This window comes from Nicotiana tabacum, chromosome 16, assembly GCF_000715075.1.
Source record: "Nicotiana tabacum cultivar K326 chromosome 16, ASM71507v2, whole genome shotgun sequence".
NCBI lineage: Eukaryota > Viridiplantae > Streptophyta > Magnoliopsida > Solanales > Solanaceae > Nicotiana > Nicotiana tabacum.
Window position 1 is genome coordinate 18,701,828 of NC_134095.1, and position 19,392 is coordinate 18,721,219.

Sequence of the window (19,392 nt, forward strand, 5' to 3'; positions counted from 1 at the left end):
GCAAGTAAATCGTAGAATGCATTGTAGGATAAATTCTTGAAGAAAAAGAGTCAAAATAAACTTTATATTAAAAAAGATTGTTACGCTTCACTTATGTTCCTAGTACTACAATGAATGATCATATCACCAGCTTTAATAAGTTGGCAACAGATTTGCAGAACATGGACGTGAATTTTAATGATGGAGATATGGACTTACTGTTATTAAGTTCACTTCCCGATGAGTACGAACACCTCGAAACTACTCTACTTCATGGGACTGATGAAGTATCTCTCAAAGAAGTTTGTTCTGCCTTGTACAACTATGAACAAAGAAAGATAGAAAAACAAAAGAGTGGAGAAGGAGAAGCACTGGTCGTGAGAGGTCGTTTTCAAAATCATATGATAACGAAGATAGGAAGATCCAAGTAAAGATCCAGACTAAGCAAAGATGAATGCTCCTTTTTGTCGAGAAAGGGGGCACTGGAAGAAAGACTGCCCAAAATTGAAAAACAAGGCCAAACCTAACAATGGGAAGGCTGCCATGGATTCAAATGTAGTTGATTGTGACGACTCTGATTTATCATTAGTTACAATAGAGCCATTCAAATCATCTGACATATGGCTGATGGACTCAGCTTGCAGTTATCATATGTGTCCCAACTGGGACTGGTTCATTGATTTTCAAGAAAGAGAATGTGGAGTTATTTACACCGCAAATAACAATCATCTTACCTCATCTGGTATTGGTTCAATCCAATTAAGAAACCATGATGGATTGATCAGATTATTAATAGATGTTCGATACGTACCGGATTTAAAGAAAAAAATCTCATTTCTGTGGGAGCCCTCAAGTCAAAGGGGTTCAGAGTCATTGTAGAAAATGGGGTCATGAGAATATGCTCTGGTATACTGGTGATAATGAAGACCAATCGGAAGAACAATAACATGTACCATTATCACATTAGTACAGTTATTGAGATAGTGACAGTGACATCCAGTAATGACAAGGAGGCAAAAGCGCCCAAGCTAGGGCACATGCGCTTGTGACATGCTGGAGGAAAATCCTTGAAAATTTTATCAGATCAAGGATTGTTAAAAGGAGTAAAGACTTACAATTTGGAGTTTTGTGAGCAAACAGACAAAGGTTAAATTTGGAACATCTATCCATAATACTAAAAGTATTTTGGATTATGTTCACTCTGATATTTGGGGTGCTTCCAAAACACCTTCACTAGGTGGGAAACACTATTTTGTAACATTTATTGATGACTTATCCCGGAGAGTGTGAGTGTATGCAATGAGAACCAATGATGAGGTGTTGGGAATTTTTCTCAAATAGAAGGCGATGATAGAGTCTCAAACAGGCAGAAAGATAAAGTGTCTTTGCACAGACAACAGTGGAGAATATAAATATAATATTTTCAATAAGATTTGTGAAGATGATGGCATTATGAGATATTTAACTATCAGAAATACGCCACAACAGAATGAAATGGTCTGACGTATGAACCAGACTTTGCTGAAGAAGGTTCTGTGTATGTTGTCCAATACTGGCTTGGGCAGAGAATTTTTGGCCGAGGCAATAACATATGCATTCCACCTCATTAATCGTTTACCATCTGCCGTTATTGGTGGCAAGACACCACTTGAAAAATGGTATGGAAAACCTGTTGAAGATTATAGTTTTTGGCATGTATTTGGCTCAATTGCATACTATCATGTGAAAGAGTCAAAATTGGATCCAAGAGCAAAGAAAGCTATATTTATGGGGATTATTTCTGAAGTCAAGGGATATTGCTTATGGCATCCAGAGAAGGAAAAAATTATATTCAACAGAGATGTTACCTTTGATGAATCTGCCATAACAGATTAGGTGACAATTGAAGATGTCAAACAAATTGATGGTGCTTCAAAGGAGGTAGAATTCGAGGAAAAATTAAATTTTCCAACACAGGGAGAAAACGAGGAAACAACAGAAGATTTTCCTCTAGAAGAAGAGCCAGTGGAAAGGGACATTCCAACTCAGGAACCTCAACAACAACTTGAATCAATAGCAACCAGCAAGCCAAAAAAAACAATATAGAAACCTGCTCGTCTCATAGAGATGGTGGCTTATGCAGCCTCAATTGTAGCTGGTGGTGTTCCTACCTCTTATAGAGACGCAATCCAAAGTTCAGAAGAAAATAAGTAGAGGATTTCCATGAATGAAGAAATGCAGTCCCTTCATCATAATCGTACATGGAAATTGGCCAATCTCCCGAATGGCAAGAAAGCAATTTGGTGCAAATGGGTATTTGCAAAGAAAGAAGGTTTCCTAACCAAGAAGATATTTGCTACAAAGCAAGATTGGTGGCCAAAGGATATGCTCAAAAGGAGGAAATTGATTCTAATGTGGTGTTTTTTCCCGTCATGAAACACTCTTCCATTAGAGTTTTGTTGGCTTTGGTAGCACAGTTGAATTTGGAACTAGTTTAGTTAGATGTAAAAACTGCATTTTTACATTGAGACTTAGAAGAGAAAATTTATATGACTCAGCCAGAAGGATTCAAAGTTGTTGGAAAGGAAAATATGGTGTGCAAACTTACAAAATCATTGTACGGATTGAAACAATCTTCTAGATTTGACAAGTTTATGTTGCGACAGAAGTACACAAGAAGCAAATACGATCATTGTGTGTATCTGCCCAGCTTGAGGACGGGTCCTTCATATATCTTTTCTTATACATTGATGATATGTTGCTAGCTACCAAAAGTCAAGAGAAAATTGAGAAGATGATGATTCAACTAAGAGAGATAGACATTCAAAGAAACTTTTTCTATCTCAGAAAGAATAGAGAGTAATTGATAGATTTGGCATGAATGAGAATATGAAGTCGGTTAGCACTCTGCTTGCTCCTCACTTTAAGCTTAGTGCTGCTACATCGCCGAAGAATTAAGTTGAACGAGAGTATATGTCAAGAGTACCATATGCGAATGTCGTTGGTAGCTTGATGTATGAAATGGTTTGCACAAGAACTGATATTTCACATACTATCAAAGTTGTAAGCAGGTATATGCATGATCTAAGAAAGGAGCAATGACAAGCTGTGAAATGGATTCTACGGTATATTCGTAATACTATAGATGTTGAATTGATTTTTGAGCAGGAAGATAGTCAGTATCTAGTTGGATATTGTGATTCGGATTATGCGGGTGATTTGGACAAGCATAGATCAACTACTACTTATGTTTTTACTTTTGCAAATGCACTAGATAGTTGGAAGTCTACTTTGCAGTCAACGGTTATTTTGTCTACTACTAAGGCAGCGTACATAGTAATTACGGAGGCTATAAGGCAATTTGGCTTCAAAGATTGCTTAGAGAGCTTGGTATTGGTCAAGAAAGCATCACACTATTTTGTGATAATCAAAGTGCTATCCAATTAGCAAAAAACCAAGTTTATCATGCAAGGACGAAGCACATTGATGTTCGATATCACTTTGTACGAGATATTATAGAAGAGGGTGGAGTCATAGTTCAAAAAATTCGGACTACAGACAATCCTGCCGATATGCTAACAAAAATAGTGACTACGATCAAGTTTCAACATTGTTTGAACTTGATCAACATTGTTGAACTTTGAAAATTGAAGTTGAAGACACAATCAAAATTTATCAGTGAGAGAAAATTGAAACAATGGAATCTTGCCAAGGTGGAGATTTGTTAAATTTGACAAGATTAATATGAACTAATGTGAACATTTGGAAGCCTCTTTTAGGAGAACATTGGTAGATGCATTTTTCATGCATTTACATTGCATGATCATACTTTATGTGATGTCATGCATGATATTATTAAAGCCATTTCCTTTTTATTTTATTTGTAAACACCTCTCACTTGCCTTCTTATCTCCTAAGGCATTTGAGTGATCTTCTTTTTCTCTTATAGTATTTCACTTGTATTTTTGGAGTGAGATAAAGTTTGAGTTGATTGTGTCCGAAGACTAGGCAAAAAATTAAATTTTGCCGAACCTCGTAAACTCCTAGTTTTCTTTTTTATTGTCTCATTTACTATTTATTAGCTACCTTTAGATATACAATCAGACATCTCTATAATTGCATCCTTATATAACATCATTTCACTATAAAAGCTAAATTTTTCCGAAATCAAATTTCATGTTCTGTTATAATATATGTTTCTATAACAACAATTCGCTATAACATCCAAAAATATCTGGAACAAACAAGATTGTTATAGAAAAATTTGACTGTAATAATTGTGATTTGATCCCTCTCTATATATTGTCTTCCGCAATAATTATTAGGTTTTTAGGGTTGCATAGTTGATGTTTCAGGAGTATTTCTCACTAAAAAAACAGTGTCTCTTGGCACTTTTCAACAGAAGAACAAAAAAGGTCAACCTAACGAATTTCAAAATTTGCTTATTTGTTTTGGAATGTAGAAAATACATTACGTTAACTAATATTGAATGCATTTCTTTCATTCAATTAGTTAATGACTACGGATATAGAAATAGTGCTAAATCTAGAACTTTTAAGTTCTAAAGTTGACTTTTGAATAATCACTTACGTGTATGCTGAGGGAGAATTGCGATTAGCAATTTGTTAGCTACTCTGCAATTTTATTGATCTATTTATTTTTAGTAAAAATTGGAAAAGTGTGGTCCTCTCTTTTAGGAATTTAGTTCTATAAGCGTCCGACATTTAACAAAAACACTAGTCATAATGTGTTCAAGTTATTTGATTTCCTGTCGATTGGGCTGAACCATCAGTTTTTGTCAAAATGTTCACACCTATTTAATTCAATCATCTTACTTCCATCGAGATCGAGGGGCGAACCTATGTAGAAGCGAGGAGTAGTATGCCATCCGATCATTTTGGGAGAATTTCATGTAAAAAAATATATAAATTAAAGAGTGCCCAAAGTCACAATGTGGCTATAGGTGCTGTCACAAGAGTGATTTATGTTTTCGAATTTCGCCCGAGGTTCATCACTGTGCGGCAGTCAAGCCTAGCCTTGACTTTCAACCTTCCAACACTTAAATTATTTTTAAGGACGTTTTTGGACTTAGAATGATTTAGGCAGCAAAGTAAAATAAAGTAAAGGCACACACAAATTTACAGAAAACTCTTCTCAACTCGTATTAATATGTGAATACACGATCACAAAGAAGCCAACCCTATGGCCAAGAACAAAGAACTCCCTAGTTCCCTGCCCCAAAACGAATTTCCCACCCTTAGAAATTCCACTTAGACGTTTTTGGTTAACATTTATGCACATATTTATAGTGCAGGCTACCCACTTACACTTGGCAGCTTATAAGACAATCAGTTGACAAGCCCCAACTGATGGGCAAACATGATAGACATGCTACAAAAACGTGCCTCCACTTTAGCCCCACGACTAGTCATGCTTTGGATGTGGTTGTAACTGCCAACTACCCTGTCATGTGCCCATCACACTTTTTATAACCGCTGCATGTGCACTGCATGTGTTTATTTTGCCCAGCTGTTGCGCGCCCAAGACTGGCATTGCGCCCAACCTTGCCCTTTGATACTGCTCTGCCCCAATGTCATGGCCATAACTTGCCGTCCATTGACTTAGCCGCACACGCCCATTGCCACAACTGCCACCTTATATCAAGTCGCCCTCAGCTTGATCAAATCTGTCCATGTCAATGTCATTGCTTGTCTTGCCTTGCTTTGCCATGTTTTGGCCCCTTCTTTGACATGGCTTTGCCTTGCCATTGTATACCAACTCGCACATCCATGTGAAATGTGCCTTGTCTCTGTCAAGGTGCATTTGTCAACCCACCGTAGTGCACCATGATAAGTTGCCCGTCATGATGTTGCCCCATTTTTTCAGGTTATGTGCCAAAGGTCATCATGAAAATTATTGTCACAACCCACATCCGCCGAGGAACTTTGTTAAGGGGCTAACAGGCGCCATGGTCAAAGTGCTCCCTGCCGGGCCCAAGATCCGGATTGACCCTCATTTCACTTGTAATAATGCAAAGCCATTTTCGTGTTTCCTCTTTCCAAATAGTTTTCTTTTCTTACCTTTTTCTTAATTTTTTTTATCTTCACTACAAAAAACAGCATTTAATGATGGATTTTAGCGACAAATTTAGTTCCCTTGCTAATTAGCGACGGTTTGGCTACGGAATAGTAATTTCGTTGCAAAAAAAGCCAAAAAATAGTTAGTATATAATATAGCAACGAATTAGCCACGAAATCCAAAATTTGTCACTAATTTTTGGCGCCCTCAATTTAGATACGGATTTAGCAACAAAAACTGAGCACCTAATCATACGGATTTACCCTAAGGCACAAATTGGTAAAACATCAGTCTTTCTTCTAACATAGTAGAAACGCGCTGGGAGCAAAATTAGGCGGCTGGGAGCAAAATCAGTAGAAGACACACCTCGAGGGCAAGAACAAGAGCAAAAATCAGTAGCCAACGTGAATCTAAGGTTTGTAGATGGCTTTAATTTGTTTCTTCTTCTGTTTCTTATGCTTTGTATGTTACCTGTGAGAAGATACTCATGTCTAATAGAGTATCTGAGTAAATTTATGACGTCCCAGCTCAATTTGATATGGGAGTAGACCAAATCTGCCTTACCTATATATTTAGGGTTTTGTATGTTACGAATTTAGACAGTGTATTATCCATCCGCTCCTCTATTTTTCAATAAATGCGGATTCTATTTTTTGTTTATCTTTTCAGTTCTTTCTATAGGATCCTTCATGTGCTTAATCCGTTCTTGTTTTGCCACATCAATTTTATTGTCTAATGAAGCTGTTAATGTATGAGAAAAATAACAAGGTGATTTAGCTAGTCCCTTTGTGTCCTTACGTTCAAGAATGTATTTTTTGCTACATCTTTTCAGACACATTATTCCCATTTCGAGTAATCAAATAGATTATCTGTCTGTCGTGGTTTAATATGTTGCATACCTTGGGAATGTTGTTATTGTTGCTGCCATTCTGCTGCTACTTATTGGTGTGAAGGTGAATAATAGGGCATTAGCAGGTTAGATCAGTTGAGCTTTGAGAGAGGGGTTAGGATAGATTTGGACAGTAAGGGACAGGATTCTGATTCTGTTCAGCAGAAGGCAAAAAAAGAATCAGTCATCTGCTTTTCTACATGGTGCGAAACTTCAGATTTATAGTATCAACCATAAAGGACACAATTTAGAGTGAGATGTAGTTTCTTTTATTAGTAATAATTTTCGGGAAAGTTGTTTTTTGTTAGTTACTAGCATGTGCAGTTTAATTAATCTTCTGCTGTGTAGGAGCTGCTTGTTGACACCCAATTTCTTTTCTTATTATCTTACTCGTAGAAAAAAGAAGTTTGATTATCCTGTTTTGTTTCTATATTAAATAGGAATATGGATAATTTAGAGCGTGCTTGGATGTACGAGAGGTTGGATGGCCGAGGGGGGTATTAATTCTAATTTTGTAACTGGCGTGGATAGCTTTCTCCTGTTTGCACGTTCTCAGCAAAATCGCATGAGTGGTGAGAATGTTCGATTTCCATGTAAAAAATGTTGCAACATTATATACATGGACGTTGAAACAGTTAGATTGCACCTTTTTAAGTTTGGATTTGTTGAAAACTATTCTGTTTGGAAGTATCAAGGGGAAAAAGATGTGACTGGTGTGACGTCTTCTAGCAGTGATCTACATGGTGGTGTTCAACCCGCATTAGGATATGACAATCCATACCGACAAATGGTTTTAGATGCAGCTGGAGTGCTGGACCCAACTTTGGCCAGGGTTCTAGTTGGCAATCTTATAGTAATACTGAATTTGAGTCGTCTCATCATTTTGAGCCTTCAATGAAGGAAGAGGCTAATCCTTCAATGGAGATTGAAGGATGAGCCTAATCCTGAGTCTCAAAGGTTTTATTATTTGCTAAAGGTCGCTGATACATAATTGTATCCTGGTTCTTCCTTCTCTCAACTCGCAGTAGTTTCTAGGATGTTAAACACTAAAATGGAGAACACTTTATCACAGAGGGGATATGACCAAATGATGCAATTGATGAAAGAGGCTTTACCCGAAGATAACATAATGCTTGAAAGTTATTATCAAACCAAGAAGCTAGTGCATAGCTTGGGTTTGCCGGTTGAAAAGATTGATTGTTTGTAATTCAGGATGTATGTTGTATTAGGGTGACGATGAAGACCTCATATCTTGCAAGTTTTGTGGCTATGAGAGGTTTAAACGTCGCGTTAGTTCTCGTAAGAGGAAATTTGTCCCTTATAAAAGGATGTATTATTTTCCATCAGACTCTGAGGCTTGGAAGCACTTCAATGAAACTCATTCATTGTTTGCTGTTGAACCAAGGAATGTGAGGCTGAGATTATGTACTAATGGTTTCCAACCATTTGGCCAATCAGGAAGAAAATACTCTTCGTGGCCAGTGATTGTCACTCCATGCAACTTACCTCCTTGGATATGTATGAAAGAGGCGTACATGTTCTTAACTGTCATTGTTCCAGGGCCAACCAATCCTAAACAAAAAATTGATATTTTTCTACAACCTCTAATAAAAGAATTGACCTTGTTATGGGAGGAAGGTGTGGAAGCATTTGACATCTCAAAAAAGCAAAACTTTCAATTAAGGGCGGCTTTGATGTGGACAATCAATGACTTTCCAGCATATTCTGTGTTATCAGGATGGAGTACTGCTGGCAAGTTAGCATGTCCTTATTGTATGGAGGAAGCACAATCTTTTAGATTACGTCATGGTGGGAAAAAACTTGGTTTGATAGTCATAGAATGTTCCTCGACCAACACCATCTATTTAGGAAAGATCGTAAAAACTTTCTTAAAGGTCAGACTGTCAAAAGGCTACCACCAGCACTTAGAACGGGAGAGGAAATTTTGAACCAAATTAGTGAGTTAGGGCTAAGGAAAGTAACAGTGGAAGATGCACAAGCAGTTAATTCGAGAATATGTAAATCTTGTGGATGAAAAAAGCGAAGCATCTTTTGGGATTTGCCTTATTGGAGTTCTAACATGATTCGGCATAATCTTGACATCATGCATATTGAAGAGAATGTCTTTGATAATGTATTTAACACAGTTCTTAATGTTAAAGACAAAACCAAAGACAATCCGAAAGCACGTCTGGATATGATAACCTATTGCGATAGACCTCAGTTGGCAAATGATGCTAGTGGAAAATATCCCAAAGCTGCATATACAATAGACAATGAAGCAAAAGATATCTTATTCAATTGGGTGAAAAGTTTGAAGTTTCCAGATGGGTATGTTTCAAATTTGGGTCGATGTCCAGAGACGAACAAGTCTAGGTTATTTGGCATGAAAAGTCATGATTGCCATGTGTTCATGCAACGATTAATGCCTATTGCCTTTCGTGAACTACTTCCTAATAATGTGTGGCAGACACTTACAGAATTGAACTTATTTTTTAAAGATTTTACTTAGACCACTCTACGAGTGACTGACATGGAGAGATTAGCAATAGACATCCCACAGATCTTGTGTAAGTTGGAACATATATTTCCACTGGGGTTCTTTAACTCAACGGAACATTTGCCCGTGCACCTGCCATATGAAGCAAGAATTGCTGGACGTGTACAATATCGATGAATGTATCCTTTTGAGAGGTAAATTTAAAACTTCTATGTCATAATAGTGACAAGTATGCTACACATGGCTTTTTAATTTAATGGTCCATTCATTTATCTATTTAGGTACCTTAGAACTTTGAAAAAATTATTGGGAATAAAGCTAGTGTTGAGGGATCTATTTGTGAAGCATACTTGATGACAGAGTCAACACAATTATTTTCTCATTGTTTTGAACCTCATGTCATTACACGTAATCATAATGTGGACCGGAATGATGATGGTGGTGTTGTGGAAGATCATAAAGGAAATTTATCAATATTTACATATCCAGGTCGGCTATCGGAGAAGCAAAAAAGAGGAGTTTATCCTTGGAAGAAATCAAGGCTGCCCAAACTTACATTCTACTAAATTGTAAAGAGGTTGAGCCATTTGTAAGGTAACATTTGAAAGTTATACTTGCTTAATATAACAAATATTCATATATCAGAAGCACTAATTTTAATTTGTTGCAATGAAGTATGTACGTGGAAAGTTTACAAGAAGAATATCCGAATCTATCTCAGGATCAAATAGATGAGAATCTCGAAACATATTTCTCTATATGGTTCAAGCAATATGTAAGCCTCCAACAATAATTTACTTTTATACAATAATATACATAAATTGACTTGTTAAATTTAACTAAGTCTCACAATTTTTTAAATAGGTCCAAAGCAACCATATTGAGAATGCATTCTTGCGTAGCCTTGCTCATGAACCATTGACAAGCGCGATATGTCATTCAGTGTATTTTGTTAATGGATATAAATTTCACGCAAAAAGTCATGGTACCGCAAGATCAACAATGAACAATGGAATTTGTATATCGGATCCAAATGTTGGTGACTACTATGGTCGGATACAAGAGATTATACAAGTAGAATACCGTGAAGAACATTTAAAGAATATTGTATTATTCAAGTGTGAATGATTTGACCCAACGATGAATGTTGGTGTTAAAAAGCATAATCAATACAAATTGGTGGATGTTAATCATTGTCGTCGATATAAAAAGTATGAACCTTTTATTCTTGCGATGCAAGCAACTCAAGTGTGTTATGTTCCTTATCCTAGCAAGAGAAAGGATAAGGAGGATTAGTTAGCTGTATTGAAAGTTAAACCTCGACATGTTGTTGAATTACCCGATGAGGAAGTGATAGCAATTTTAGATGCGAATCTCCCCGTCCAAGTTGAAGATCATGTGATAGATATGAACATTGTCGTTGATGAAAATATACTCTTACATTATCCAAATGGGGATTTAATTGAAATGGATGAGCACGTTGATGATGAATTATTGCTAGATCATCATGAAACCAAAGAAGAAGAAGAAGAGTATGAAACGGAAGATACAGAGGATGATGAGGAAGATTTCGTAGAAGAAATAGATAGTGACTAGTGTGTTAATTAAAAATATGTTGATGTATCTTACTGTATTTTATTTGTTGTAATCTAAGCTGAATGCTATGTGTTTTGTTTGTTGTAATCTAAGTTGAATGCTATCTGTAAGAATATATCTATATTTATTGCTTTTCTTTGATGTCTAACTTCTCACTCATTTCCCTAAATTTATCACTTACTATAAAATTGAAAAATCTAGCAGTAATTTTGGCCCAATTCTTGACTTATACCAATGTTTTCTGTTTGCAGGGACTTAATTCTTGACTTATACCAATTTATGACTCTAATTTTCTTAGATGTAATTTTTTTGTAGATATGACTCGAGGGAGAGACAGAGATAGCATAGCTCGTGGAGGCAAGTCCTCAGTTAGGGGTAGGGGTAATTCTGCTATTCGTGCAAATATGCCTTATGTTCCCATTCCCATAATTAGTCCTCAACAAGGTGGTACGAGTTCTTTAGTTGGATAGAATCACATAAATCAAGTACAAACTTTAGCTCCTAGCAGTACGACACCCGTTCAAACTTCAGGTCATGTTAGTACCCCAACTATCCATTTTGAATCATCTCCTAATACACCTGATCAGAGTAACCCAATAGGTGAGGGCATATCTACTCAAAGCAACACAATTGGCGAAGGTGAGTGCACCAGTAGTCGCGGGCAACAGACACTTGTTACTTGCTCCTACAGGATTAGTTCATGTTTTTACTATTATTTTTTATATAGAAATTTTGATTTATGATACCCCTTCAACTATTGTCTTCAAATTTTTTCAGGTTAGAACCTAGTGGATTATGCTCGACGAAAATATTTAAATCTTTCAAGCATGAACTTGATCTCAATGGAATCAATTAGAAAAGTGTCTCTGACGAGATAAAAAACTTTTATTGGGGAGAATTCAAGGTATAACTTCTCATTATATAATGAATTTAGGAAGTGTATTAACTCTTATAAATAAGATATTAATGTTATTACTTTATAAAATTATTTCAGAAGAAATTCTATTGGGACTCTTCCATAGCTAGTGCAGTGAGGAGCCAATGGGAGAATAAGGCATCAATAAGGTACAAAGATTTCATTTCCAAAATAAAAACTAAAAAGGTTAGGCCAAGAGGTGTTCCAGAAGAAGTGTGGGAAAGTTGGGATCAACTTTGGAAAGATCCCAAGTGTGTTGAAAAGTCAGAAATAAATGTAAATAATCGTCGTGGCGGTAGGGGTGGAGTCTCCACCGGGACTCACACAGGCGGCTCTATCTCCATTGGGGAGTATCGCAAGAGACTTGTAAGTATATCGCAACCTTAGCTTTATTGCAACTCTGAACTTAAAATTTCTTCTTGTTGGTGTTAAAAATTGCTTATAGTAACCTTAGCTTTCATATCGTCCAAAAGGAATCAAAATGTACCAAGGTTTTGCCAGTGAAAAATGTTCCCTTTGATAGTTGTTATAGTTGGCACTGTCAGACGAACAACAATAAAAGAAGAAAATGATTTTACATTGAAAATGATTCATCAGTTGTAGTTTTGCTCTTGCATTTCTGGGTTCTAGGTAAGGTTGTAGTTGAACTCCTACCTTGCTGTTTCCTCCTGCTTGTATTTAGCTGTTTTGGACTTGTGTCTCGCTGATCCAGGTACTGATTTCAGTATCAGATGATGTACTGTCATGTGATTGTTCTAGCATTAAAATCTGCCTCAATTTGTTCATCTATATGAAGTGAATTCATAAGTAATTGTCTGTATTGTTTGGACATTGTTCAAGTTCCCTGGATTTTGAATCTGACATGAGAAACAGGGAATTAAATCTGTTCAAAAGCCAGAAAAGATACTTAGTCTGTGCAAATTAAAAATGAAGTGAAGTTTGCTTCCTAAAACCTATGATCGAGTGACATTTAAACATGCTACAACTACACATGCTTCTTAATTTGTCTGGAATTTGGACTGTCCAATTTGTGTTGCGAAAAATAGTTACACTGCAAAACTATCTTGCTGAGAGAATCTAAGGCATACTTGGGCAGTAATTTGTCTGTAATTCGATCAATCAATCAGCTAGTCCTCAGTCCTCACCCACAAACTAGACTGTCGCTTTTATGAATCCTCTATGCGCACTCGCACATACACACACCACCACTAAAATAACAACTACAACAATAGCATGTGTGTATGTATATATACACATATGTTCCATCTGAAGAATTTTTTATTTTAGTTCAGGGTTCCTCGTCTCCCTTTTCTTTTAGAATTAAGAAAGGGGCAGGTTGTGGAGGTACAGATTTTTTTTATTAAATCAAAAGCAGAGGACTATTTTCCTTTAAGGCTTCAACATTGTGATTATTAAGACATGTTAATTATTAATCCTTAGGTGAAGTTGTGGCTATACTAACACATATGGTATTGCTTAAAGAGTTTAATCTAGTTTCATTTTGGAAATTTTAATGCTTTGATGAAGTCATCAATATATTGTTAAGAATGTTGTGTTTCTTTCAGCTGTTATTTTAGGCAGGAACAGATACTATGGCACTTTGAGCCAAGACCTAGAATTCTTTTGCATACAGTAATGTCTTAAAGGAGGTTAATACCAGAAGCCTTATAATACTTACTTTCTTGATAAGTGCCTTCCAATACTTATCTTTTTATGAGAAGATTGTTAGTTTAATGTAGCAGAGCAGTGTTAGTGACTTCTCTGCATTTTTCTAAAAAAAAACTGTATGTTCGTCATTATCCCTTTACTGTGCGGGTGAAATGACTCAAATGCTGTTCTAAAGCTTTTAATTTAGGTATTTATAGACTATTGCCTTTTTCTATATGCGGGAGACGGTGCTTACCTCGTCTCTCAATTGAAACCGCAGTACCTATCATCAGATGTTAATATCTAGGACCTTGGGTGTACAGACAGGTTTTTGCTTTCAACGTATGCAGAACAATGGTATTGTTGTTGTGCATTCTCTTTAATGATCTCAATCAGATATTCGTAGTACATATGGAGTCCGGACTAAGCAATAAAAATAGGTGTCTTATATTTTAAAGTCATAATCATCTCAATGTTTATCAATAGTAAACAAGAATTAGTCATTTGATTTTCCATTTGAAGCTCGTCTTAACTTTTCTAGTGCAGATTGGTGAGTTTGAAGCATGTGGATGAGGAAAGGTTGTTTCTTGTTAAATGGTTTAGACCAAAATGTTGGAAGTTTATCTATATACAAACTGCAAAGGCAATAATAAAACAAAGAGTAATATTCTTACCTGTTTAGCCAAGTTGTCATGTCTCTGATCCTCTGAATGCTCCTCCTATTCCGCTTTTGTCTGGAGTCCGGACTAAGCAATAAAAATAGGTGTCTTATATTTTAAAGTCATAATCATCTCAATGTTTATCAATAGTAAACAAGAATTAGTCATCACTGCGGAATGTGAGGCTATAGAGTAATTGTTCAGTTCAGTATCTGTTTCATGTTCCTTAAACACATGGCTGGGGTTAAGATATACATTAGTTGTACTCATGACGGATAAACAATATCTTAAACCCCATGACGGACAGCTTTATTGTTTCATGAAACAGTATCTGTTTCATGTTCCTTAAACACATGGCTGGGGTTTAAGATATGTTGGACTTTAAGCCATTGGGATTTAAAGTAGAAGAAGTGTGAATTGGAAATGGAGGGAAATGAAATGGAGGGAAAATGAAAAATTTGAATAAGTGAACTTTTGTCTTGCACTTTGTCCCTCATTTGTGAGGGACAACCACATTTGTGTGCTTATATATAGAATCACTTCTTAAAGCTTTTAAAAGGAGTTGAAGAGAATAAACCCTCGCGCCGCCGTCGTCGTCGCTCGCTCGGCTTTGGATTTGGATTTGTCAAATGATCGATAAGATTATTTTTTGGACAAAATTTATTTAATTATTTAATAATTAATTAAATGCCAAGTCACTACTGAAAATACGCCAGAATCTTGCTGAAGATTCAGAGAGCCTATTTGACCGCGGTTATGCTGCGGTCGCGGTAGAACCACGGCAGGCAGCGTATTCTTCTGAAAAGGCACTTTTTCCAGACACCTCTTCTGATAATTGCCTATAAATTCTGAGGCAAGGCTCCATTTTCTATACACGAAAAAACACTCCAGAACTTCTTTCTTTCTGAATACACTGCATCCTAATCGCAGTCTCTCTCTCTCAAATTCGTAAGTGTGATTTTGCTCCGTTCTTTGAGTTCGTTGGTATCCTGCAGTTTGTATTGCCACTGTTGCAGGAAGGTTTATTGCGTTTTATCCTGGGAGGATTTAATCCATTACCTTGGCAACTTGTGAGGGGGTTAAAATTCCTTAAGGACACACAAGAAAATTGTGGACTCGGAATATTTCTGATTCTTTATTGTTTTCTATATTTCTTTATTCTTCTAACAGTTTTGTTTTCTGATTTTTGTTTTAACACAGTAACGCTCAGAAGCTTAAGGAATTTTTCAATTACTAACGTTTCTGTGTTGATTATTAAACTGTTTTTTATATACTCTGTTGGAGACTAAAGCCTTGTTGCTTTCTACTCCTATAATTGTTTCTGTCCGGTTTAAAGTACATAAAAAAACTTTGCCGGAATAATAAACGTACGAGTTTGAAGTATATAAAAACTTCACCATTGTTACGTGTTGTATGTTTGGTTTGGTATTCAGTTTGAAGATATCAAAACTTCACTGATTTAACAAGTTCTGTATTGTTTTCAACTTTACAGAAATATGAAGAATGAAAACCAAACTAATGGAAGTATTGCGGGAACGGGTGCTACTGTTATGAGTGTTGCTGCCTCGTCAAGCCATTCTACTCCTGCTCATGCTATGGCACCGGCAGAAAAACCCGGAAAGTTTTCCGATATTGACTTCAAACGCTGGCAAATGAAGATGCTCTTCTATCTTACTACGTTGAGTTTGCAACGTTTCATCAAGGAGGATCCTCCGGTCATGGCTGAAAATACTCCGGATGATGAACGACTTGTTGTAACTGAAGCATGGAAACATTCTGATTTCTTGTGCAAAAACTACATATTGAGTTGTTTGGAAGATGGCTTGTACAATGTCTATAGTGTCATGGAAACTTCAAAAGCGTTATGGAATGCGCTTGAGAAGAAGTACAAGACTGAGGATGCCGGACTTAAGAAGTTCGTGGCTGCAAGGTTTTTGGATTTCAAGATGATTGACACTAGGTCAGTCATAACTCAAGTCCAAGAATTACAAGTCATTGTGCATGACCTCCTTGCTGAAGGTATGACCCGAATCAATAATTTTATTAATAAGATTTATCTTATTATTAATTATGAATTTGTTATTGAAGGTATGGTCATAAATGAGGCCTTTCAAGTCGCTGCTTTCATTGAGAAGTTACCTCCGTTGTGGAAGGATTTTAAGAACTATCTTAAACACAAGCGGAAGGAGATGACACTAGAAGACTTGATTGTTCGTTTGAGGATAGAAGAAGACAACAAAAATGCTGAAAAGAAGTCACGTGGAAACTCGACAATAATGGGGCAAACGTTGTTGAGGAGGCGCCACAAAATAAGAAGAGGAAGAAGGCTTCTGGACCAAAGAATTACCCAAGCAAGAAAAAGTTCAAGGGTAATTGCCACAACTGTGGAAAATCTGGGCATAAGGCCGTGGATTGTCGTGCGCCAAAGAATGATAAGAAGAAAAAGAATCAAGCTAACATGGTTGAAGATGAAATGGAGGACTTATGTGCCATGTTGTCTGAATGCAACTTGGTAGGAAATCCAAAAGAATGGTGGATAGATTCTGGAGCCACCCGCCATGTTTGTGCTAACAAGGAGTTATTTTCTTCTTATGCCCCCGCAGGACCCGACGAGACAATCTTCATGGGAAATTCATCTACGGCCAAAATTGAAGGAGTTGGCAAGATTGCGTTGAAGATGACGTCGGGAAAAATAGTGACTCTAAACCAAGTCCTCCATGTTCCAGAAATTCGCAAGAATCTTGTGTCTACCTCACTTCTTGTCAAGAATGGATTCAAATGTATTTTTGTTTCTAATAGTGTTGTACTAAGTAAGAAACGATGTATATGTAGGAAAAGGTTACCTAAATGAGGGCCTTTTTAAGCTAAATGTAATAGCAGTTCCTATCAATAAAGTGAATGTTTCTTCTTACTTACTTGAGTCAAACACTTTATGGCATTCGCGTTTAGGTCACGTAAACTTCAAAACATTGCGGAAGATGATAAATCTAGAAGTATTGCCAAAATTTGATTGCATTAATTCCAAATGTCAAATATGTGTGGAATCAAAGTATGCTAAGCATCCTTATAAGTCCGTTGAAAGGAATTCAAGTCCTTTAGATTTAATTCACACAGATATTTGCGACATGAAGTCAACACCATCTCGCGGTGGGAAAAAGTATTTTATTACTTTTATTGACGATAGCACGAGATACTGCTATGTTTATTTACTTAATAGTAAAGATGAGACAATTTATGCTTTCAAGCAATACAAGAGTGAAGTTGAAACACAACTAAACAAAAAGATCAAAATGATAAGAAGTGATAGGGGTGGCGAATATGAATCTCCTTTTGAAGAAATTTGTTTGGAAAATGGCATTATTCACCAAACAACTGCCCCTTACTCTCCACAATCTAATGGAATTGCGGAGAGGAAGAATCGAACGTTGAAGGAGATGATGAATGCATTACTAATAAGTTCTGGCTTACCACAGAACTTGTGGGGGGAAGCTATACTTACAGCTAACCGGATAATCAACCGTGTACCTCATAGTAAAACACAGTCCATTCCTTATGAAAAGTGGAAAGGAAGGAAGCCTAGCTTGAAATACTTCAAAGTGTGGGGGTGTTTAGCTAAGGTACAAGTTCCTAAACCTAAAAGGGTTAAGATAGGTCCAAAAACGGTTGATTGTGTGTTTATTGGATATGTAACCAATAGCAAGGCATATCGTTTTCTGGTTCATAAATCAGAAAATCCTGAGATTCACATTAATACGATAATAGAATCAGATAATGCTGAATTTTTTGAAACTATTTATCCGTATAAAAAGCAAAGTGAAGTGACCTGCCAAAAGTCAAAACGACCTCGGGAGGAAATAACAGATGGTATGCCTAATGAAGAAAATCCAAGAAGTAAACGTCAAAGGATATCTACTTCATTCGGTCCAGATTTTCTGACTTTTCTGTTAGAAAATGAGCCTCGTACCTTCAAGGAAACATTGTCTTCCTCAGAAGCACAATATTGGAAAGAAGCTGTCAATAGTGAAATAGAATCTATATTGAGCAACCATACCTGGGAATTGGTTGATCTTCCTCCAGGTAACAAAACGTTGGGTTCTAAATGGATTTTCAAGAAGAAAATGAAGGACGATGGTACTATTGACAAATACAAGGCAATACTTGTTGTCAAAGGATTTAGACAACGAGAAGGTCTTGACTATTTTGACACATACTCGCCGGTAACAAGAATTACATCCATTCGGATGCTAATAGCGTTAGCCGCCTTGTATGGTCTTCAAATCCATCAAATGGATGTAAAAACAGCATTCTTAAATGGTGATCTTGAGGAAGAAATTTACATAAACCAACCTGAAGGGTTTGTGGTTCCGGGAAAATAAAAGAAGGTGTGTAGACTTGTCAAGTCCCTTTATGGACTAAAACAAGCACCCAAGCAATGGCATGCGAAATTTGACCAAACAATGTTGTCAAATGGTTTTAAGATTAATGAATGTGATAAATGTGTTTACATTAAGAACGTTCCAAATCATATAGTCATTGTTTGCTTATATGTTGATGATATGCTAATAATGAGCAAAGACATTGCCGACATTCAAGCTACTAAACGTATGCTTGCTAGTAAGTTTGATATGAAAGACTTAGGAGTTGCCGATGTAATTCTAGGAATTAAAATCCAGAGGACTCCTCAAGGTCTAGCTTTGTCTCAGTCACATTACGTGAAAATGGTACTGGAAAAATTCAAACACTTGGAATTTAGAAGTGCAAGAACTCCAATTGACTTAAACCATCATCTTATAAAGAATAAAGGTGAAAGTACGTCTCAATTGGAGTATGCTCGTGTGTTGGGAAGCTTAATGTACATCATGAACTGTACACGACCTGATATAGCTTGTGCAATAAGTAAACTTAGTCGATTCACAAGTAATCCCAACGAACATCACTGGGTGGCAATGAAACGAGTTCTGGGATACTTGGAGTATACCCAAGACTATGCCTTGCACTACAATAAATATCCTGCGGTTATCGAAGGATATAGTGATGCAAATTGGATAACCGGCTCAACAGAAACAAAGTCCACAAGTGGATATGTTTTTACTGTTGGTGGAGGAGCAATATCTTGGAAATATTCCAAACAGACGTGTATCGCTCGTTC

General features: G+C 36.6%; 1 protein-coding gene across 1 annotated transcript; it reads left to right on the forward strand.

Annotated features, from left to right (window-relative positions):
• The first annotated feature begins 7,504 nt into the window (after nucleotides 1–7,504).
• Nucleotides 7,505–11,108, forward strand: LOC142170650 (uncharacterized). Its single transcript, XM_075232625.1, has 4 exons — nucleotides 7,505–9,619; nucleotides 9,915–10,019; nucleotides 10,101–10,200; nucleotides 10,290–11,108. The coding sequence occupies exons 1-4, from the start codon at nucleotides 9,603–9,605 to the stop codon at nucleotides 10,551–10,553; spliced, it is 486 nt and encodes a 161-aa protein (XP_075088726.1). The 5' UTR covers nucleotides 7,505–9,602; the 3' UTR covers nucleotides 10,554–11,108.
• The last annotated feature ends 8,284 nt before the right edge of the window (nucleotides 11,109–19,392 follow it).